This window comes from Aristolochia californica, unplaced genomic scaffold (assembly GCF_029961685.1).
Source record: "Aristolochia californica isolate CCGP_79_NKW_82.1479 unplaced genomic scaffold, dmAriCali1.0.hap1 SCAF_10, whole genome shotgun sequence".
Taxonomy (NCBI): Eukaryota; Viridiplantae; Streptophyta; class Magnoliopsida; order Piperales; family Aristolochiaceae; genus Aristolochia; species Aristolochia californica.
This window is the reverse complement of record NW_027181771.1, coordinates 21,050,736-21,058,040: the sequence shown is the minus strand read 5'-3', so window position 1 is coordinate 21,058,040 and position 7,305 is coordinate 21,050,736. Positions and strand designations below refer to the sequence as shown.

Below are 7,305 nucleotides of genomic sequence, written 5' to 3'. Positions count from 1 at the left end.
AAAAAATTGAAAAAGTGAAGAACTCTCGGGTAGAGAGAGAAGAGAAGGAAAATAAAAGATAGTAGAGAAAGAACACTTCACATGAGAGAGAGAAAAAAATATGAAACTTGCTTGATGAATTCCGAGTTAAAATCACCTCTATTTATAGTTGAGGAGGTGATAGAGTCCATGTACAATTAATTTTAGGAATCCTCATTACATTCCAACTAGAACTCTCCAAGATAAGCCTATCATGATAAGATTACATTATCTGTTTAAGAGATTAATTTAACTCAAATACAAACACCTTATTTAAGGACGTGAATCAAGCTAGAGAGAAAGCTCTTGGTCTTATCTTGTGGGTCCCATATACTCTTCCAGCTCATGTAGATAGAGATACCGGCTCATGGTATCTTTGTGGGTCCCACTTGATCTTCAAGTCTTCTATTTAATTCCAGCACATGTTCCTTGTCTCTTAGCTAGAGCCACTTTTGGGGCCATGGTGGGTCCCACATAGTAACAACCTACTCTCACCTTCTCACATCCTTTAAGTTTTTGTTTCCTTTTAATTGTGCACAGTTTTTTCAGGAATTTAGCATAACGAGGCACTTGTTTAATAACATCTAAAAGTGGAATATTTACCTCACATCTACGAAAAGTCTCATATAAAGCTTTATTTTGCTCATCTTTTCTAGAATCTACCAAAGCCTGAGGAAAAGGAGGAACTGGTTTATAATCAGAAAGAGGTGGAAAATTACGGTTAGGTACATCATCATCATTTGGAACGTTCTATTATGGACTCCATTGCGTCTAGAGTCATTGCTAGACGTATAACTTAGGTGGGGTCACTTTCAAATAAGGTTAAGGGTTGGGTATAATGTAATTTTTAGTAATGTGTTGGGCTCGTCATGGTGGTTTGAGTCAAGCTTTGGGAAATGGTTAAGGTGGTTAGCGTCAGGCTTTGGGAAATGGTGGTTAGCGTCAGACTTTGGGAAGAGTATGGTTGGGGAAATGAATGGACATCATGGGAAAAGAATAGCTTGGGAAATGAGTGGACGTCATGGGAAAATGTGGGGCTTGGATAGTGTAACGTCAATGTCTTTCTTGTTATAAGAAGGAAGGTAGTCTAAATGTAATCAAGCTTTGATCAATAGAATTAGTACAAGGTCGGATTCTCCCTTCTAGCCGAGGTCCAGGGTGAGCTTCCCTTCACAAGCTCAGTTATTTATCCTCTCGTATTACACTATTGGTCAATCAAAGAATTCCAAGTCTCCTTCAATGTCGCACGTCAACCTGGAAAGTAGGAGTGATCGTCGGGTGAATCGAACTATGGCGAGGGAATCTAACATCGTGGTATCAGACAGGACCATCGTTGATGATTCCTCTTCCCCTACGGATATGAGTAATCAGGTAGATGTGTCGGAAGATAATATCAAACACAAACGACCAAGGAAGGCCCACATATGTAAGATTATTATAAGATGGGCCACATGACCAAGGAAGGCCCATAATATGGGCCCAAGCCCATAAGAAGTAGGACCCACAATGATTACCAAGAGCTGGCATTCTTATCACATCAGTTGGAAAATCAAGAAGGTCTCACAAAAGTATATTTATCTTACGATCACGACCAAGAAGAGTTTTAGTTTAAGTTATATTTGTCGTTTATCAATATTGAGTTACCTAATTATGTTAGGACTTACCTTAAGTGTTAGAGTTTTGGTGTAATTGGGACAAGGGTAGTTTTATTGTAATTGGACTCTACTACCTTCCTCTATTATAAATAGAGGTTTATGTACTCTGATTACAACAAGTTATTGATGTCAATGAAGTATTTCAAATTTCCATAAATTCAACATGGTATCAAAGCGGGTTCTGTGAGTTGACATGGTCAACTCATGGTGGTAATGTGATCCTTTTCTCTAAACCCTAAACCCTAGGTCTAGGTTCATAGTTATTTTTTTCAGTCCTTACACCTATAGCTTCCTTTGCATGTTTTACCTACATACATAGTTGTTAATATTTCATATTATATATTTATGGAAATATATTTGAGTATACTTTCCAAAGAAGAATGATTTGTTCCAATCGGAGTTATATACAGAGAGTTATCGATATTTTAATGAGCGAAGGTCTGATTGCTAAAAGGTTCAAGCAGCAACATCAATCTTCAGATTCCGAGGTATTTTTTCTACCAATAACTATAATTTATATGCATAAATATATATCAAAAGAAATATCTGTAAGTATATTCTTTTACCTATTTAACCAATTTTTTATCTGAGTTATGTACAAAGAGAAATCAATATTTGAAGCAGCAAAGGTCAGATTGAAAAAGAGGTTCGAGTGAGAACAGAAAGCCTCAACTTCCGAGGTATTTTAAGCTATCAAGAAAGAGAATTTATATGGATAATTATATATCAAGATAAATTTATGTAAGTCTATTTTCTGACCTATTAAACCAATTCTCGGTATGATTTTTTTATAAGGAGATATTGATCTTGGAAGAGTCAATGGTCGTTGAGGAAAAATAGGAGAAACAGAACTTAGTTCGGCCAGATGACAGAGACTGAAACCTATCAGATTATTTATCTTCTTAAAATTATATTTTATGAAGTGAAGTTATACTTGGATGAAATATATTTAAGTCTAGTTTCAGATAAATAAAATTCATGTCAATCTGATCTATATTTAAAGATATATTCGCAATGGAACAATCAAAGGTCATGCTAGTATTCTGCCATATTGAAAAATCTGAATTTATGCCAATTATTTTGTGTCATTTTTTGACTTGATATATCAGAAAAATATCTCACTTATCCCTGGTTTGAGGGCTTATTTATGCATTTCTGTTATATGGGCCTATTGCTACATCTATGATATTTGGTTCAAACTTGGATCACTGCCATTACCTCCCAACTTGTGGGGGAGAAGTAAAAGAAGTATAAGAAAGAGATATTTTATTCCTTATGATGTTGATAAGTTTATGTGACCAAAATATTCAAGAAAGGTGGAGCACAAAAGATGAATCTTGTGCATCAATGAAGAAAATTTTATATCGGATTATTTCATGGGTTCTTTTACAAAGTTTATTATTTGGTTCATGTTATATGTGTTGGAAGATGGTCATGTTATATTCAGCTGCAGCTATTATGTCACTTTGTGGACATTATTATTGAAGAAGAGGTGGCCTCATGTCATCATTTATTTTACCCCGTAAAAACATATCACGGTTGGGAAACCACGATGGAGGATACCCTATCAAAAAATATCACGGTTGGAAAACCATGATGGGCCCTATCAAAAATAAATAAATAAATAAATAAATATATATATATATATATATATATATATATATATATATATATATATATATATATATATATATATATATATATATATATATATATATATCACGGTTGGGAAACCATGACAGAGGATACCCTGTCAAAAAATATCATGGTTGGGAAACCATGATAGGCCTTGTAAAAAAATATCACGGTTGAGAAACCATGATGGAGGAACTTATTATTACATCTATGTTATCCCCCCCCCCCCCCCTCCTTGTTATGGCTTTTATGACTCCAACCACTTGAGAGTCGTTGTCCTGTGGAGGGACACGGTGGTGGACACTTCAGAGCAATGCCGATAGACACACTACCAATAGCAGTGGAGTGTGCCCTACATCCAACATTAAGACTGGAGTATGAAGCAATGGCTTACCGGCTAGGAGTGATTTTTACTCTCACTTATAATGCCGCAGGGCCTCATGGAAGGACGCAACAGCGTGAGGGAGAATGTTGGAAGATGAAGGCATATTGGAAGATGTGCCATTTTATACAAAAATATTTTATACATCATTTGCAACAAGCTAGGAGTTCATGTTGTTCTCTTACCCCCAGCTTGAGGGGGAGTGTTGAAAGATAAGATCAAGCTCAAACAACCAAGGAAGGCCCACATATGTAAGAATATTATAAGATGGGTCACATGACCAATGAAGGCCCACAAGATGGGCCCAAGCCCATAAGAAGTAGGGCCCACAATGATTACCAAGAGCTGGCATCCTTATCACATCAGTTGGAAGATCAAGAAGGACTCACAAAAGTATCTTTATCTTAGGATCACGACCAAGAAGAGTTTTAGTCTAAGTTATATTTGTCTTTTATCAATATTGAGTTACCTAATTATGTTAGGACTTACCTTAAGTGTTAGAGTTTGGGTGTAATTGGAACAAGGGTAGTTTTATTGTAATTGGACTCTACTACCTTCCTCTATTATAAATAGAGGTATGTACTCTGATTACAATAAGTTATTGATGTCAATGAAGTATTTCATTTTTCTATAAATTCAACAAGATGCACTCCGAATGGAGACACAATATTCTATAGCTTCTGTCTGCACATAACTCATTGAGTTGTGGGACTCCTTCCAGCAATTTGCTCTTCGAATGGAGGAGTTTATTACACGGGCCATTGCCCCTCCTGCTTACCCGCACCACCACCCACCTCCCCCACCACCACCAATGGCTTCTCTGTGCCCAGCCCACCCAGTTCCAAGAGGACTTCACACCAACAACCCTTCAACAGTGCCCAGGTACACTAAGTTGGACTTTTCTCTTTATGACGGGTCCACTGACCCTCTGATTTGGTTGCAATAGTGTGACCACTTTTTTCAACCAACGAACCCAGCCAGAAGACCGGGTTCCATTAGCAGCATTTCACATGCTGGATGAAGTCAACCTGTGGTATCATCAATTTAAGACTGAGCATCCGGTGCATGATTGGGAATTTTTTAGAGATTTTTGTATGTTGAGATTTGGGGCCCCTGCCCGAAGAAATCTTCTTGGGGATTTGGTCAATCTGAAACAGACAGGTACCATTGAGACCTACCAAAAACAATTTCAGGAACGCCTTGCCCGAGCTAGTCCATATGTGCGTTCCAATCAATATGTTAATCTGTTTACTGCTGGCTTAGTGGAGGCACTTCGCCTCGAGGTGGAATTACATGACCCCCCTTCTTTGGTCCATGCTATGAATTTGGCACGCATGTTGGATACCAAACAACGAATTTTGAAAGACTCTATGGGGCATCGCCCACCATGGCCAAGCCAAGCAGCTACTGGAAACTCCTACGGCCACAACTCTCCTATGCGCCAAGGGACAAATCCTATTCAAACCATAGAGCTTTCCCAGTCCACTCCCCCACCACAATACATTAAGTGCCTGTCCAAATCAGAAATGGAGCAGTGCAAGGCACAAGGGCTTTGTTTTAACTGTGATGAAAAATATTTACCAGGTCACTTATGCAAACGGCTCTTTTGGTTGGAAGTAGAAGATCCAGAGGAGGACTCCCCACCACCAGATGAAGAAACCCCTGATGAGGAAGAACCGGCCATTTCCATCCATGCCATGATTGGCTTACATAGCACCAACACTATGCAAGTACATGCAGGCATTCAAAACTTCTGGTTACTTGCCTTGGTGGATTCGGGTAGCACCCATAATTTTCTGAGCAAAACAGCGACCAACCATTTGGGATTAGCAATTCAGTAGAATTCTGGACTCTTCGTTTCAGTAGCTAACGGGGAAAAGCTCACCAGCATTGGTCTCTATTCAGCAGTGCAGTTTGTTATCGAGGGCCACGACTTTGCAGCGGATTTCTTGGTTATTCCATTGGCTGGGTTTGATCTCGTATTGGGCATTAAGTGGCTCCAACAATTGGGTCTGATATTGTGGGATTTCACTTCATTAACCATGGGTTTCACTTCGGGCCAGCACCACATCACCCTTCATGGGACTCATGCCCCTTCGCTGTGCGCACTCCACCACCTTCAAGCGGCTGATTCCGATCGCAGTCACTTACACTCTCTCATTGCAGAATTTGGGGATTTATTTATGGCATCGCAATCACTCCCTCCTATCCGTAACTGTGACCACCAGATTCGTCTGCAAATGGGAATGGAACCGGTAGTGGTAAGACCATATCATTACCCACATTTTCAAAAAGATGAAATTGAACGCCAATGCCACCAAATGCTCGAGCAAGGCCTCATCCAAGCCAGCTGGTCTCCCATTGCGTCTCCAGTGCTCTTAGTGAAGAAAAATGATCATACTTGGCGTTTTTGTGTCGATTACAGAGAATTAAATGCACACACCGTCAAGGATAAATTCCCTATTCCAGTGGTCAATGAGCTTTTGGATGAACTACATGGCGCCAAATTCTTTACAAAGTTGGATTTACGCTCCGGGTACCATCAGATTCATGTCTACCCTGCGGATGTGGAAAAGGCAGCCTTCCGCACCCAGCATGGTCATTTCGAGTTTCTGGTCATGCCATTTGGGCTTTCCATGGCCCCCTCCACTTTCCAGGCGCTCATGAACGATGTATTTCGACCCCTTTTACGAAAATTTGTACTTGTTTTCTTCGATGATATTTTGATCTACAGCTCTAGCTGGGAAGGCCACCTATAGCACTTGTGTTCTGTATTCCACATATTGCGTGCTCATCACTTATTTCTCAAGCATTCGAAATGCTCTTTCGGCGACCCAAAGGTCGCTTATTTGGGACATCTTATTTCAGCCTCTGGCGTCAAGGTTGACAGTACTAAAATTCAAGCCATTATTGACTGGCCTTCTCCTCAATCAGCAACTGCGTTAAAAGGCTTCTTGAGCTTATCGGGCTACTATCGCAAATTTATACAAGATTATGGCCAAATAGTAGCTCCCCTGACAAGTTTGCTGAAAAAAAATGCTTTCATCTGGTCTGAGGCCGCACCTTCCTCCTTTGCACAACTCAAGCACACCTTAGCGTCAGCACCAGTGCTCCATCTTCCTAATTTTGAGGATCTCTTCATTATTGAATGTGATGCGTCTAGGGGCGGCATCGGCGTGGTATTCCAACAGCAGGGCCATCCTATTACTTATTTCAGCAGACAAGTGGGTATATATCATCACAAATTGGCGGCTTATGAGTGAGAACTTATTGGCTTAGCCAAAGCCATTCATCATTAGAGACCATATCTGTGGGGCCACCACTTCCTTATTCGAACCGGCCACTGCAGCCTGAAGTACTTATTGGAGCAATGCCTTACCACTTCACCCCAGTAGCACTGGCTCAGCAAATTAAAGGGGTTCAATTTTCGTGTGGAGTACAAACCAGGCCAACTCAACCGAGGCGCCGACGCCTTGTCACGCAGAGATATACCAGCACCACAACTCAATGCCATAAGTCAACCTCAGTTCTTGCTATTGGATTCAATTCGGGATGAAATTCAACAAACACCGGACCTCCTTGCCTTAGTGCACAACATAGAACAGCATGCCATCC

At 40.2% G+C, this 7,305-nt stretch overlaps 1 protein-coding gene across 1 annotated transcript; it reads left to right on the top strand.

Annotated features, from left to right (window-relative positions):
• Positions 1-1,308: 1,308 nt before the first annotated feature.
• On the top strand, positions 1,309-6,449 carry LOC137942893 (uncharacterized). Its single transcript, XM_068788616.1, has 4 exons — positions 1,309-1,389; positions 4,412-4,572; positions 4,637-5,469; positions 5,554-6,449. Exons 1-4 carry the CDS (start codon positions 1,309-1,311, stop codon positions 6,447-6,449), a joined length of 1,971 nt encoding a protein of 656 aa, XP_068644717.1.
• The last annotated feature ends 856 nt before the right edge of the window (positions 6,450-7,305 follow it).

Bases quoted from the DNA above. Each gene is read 5' to 3' on its own strand.
- LOC137942893 (XM_068788616.1), top strand. From the start codon at position 1,309: ATGGCGAGGGAATCTAACATCGTGGTATCAGACAGGACCATCGTTGAT. The intron at 1,390-4,411 runs GTAGATGTGTCG...GACTCCTTCCAG, and splicing joins CTACGGATATGAGTAATCAG to CAATTTGCTCTTCGAATGGA. The intron at 4,573-4,636 runs GTACACTAAGTT...TGGTTGCAATAG, and splicing joins AACCCTTCAACAGTGCCCAG to TGTGACCACTTTTTTCAACC.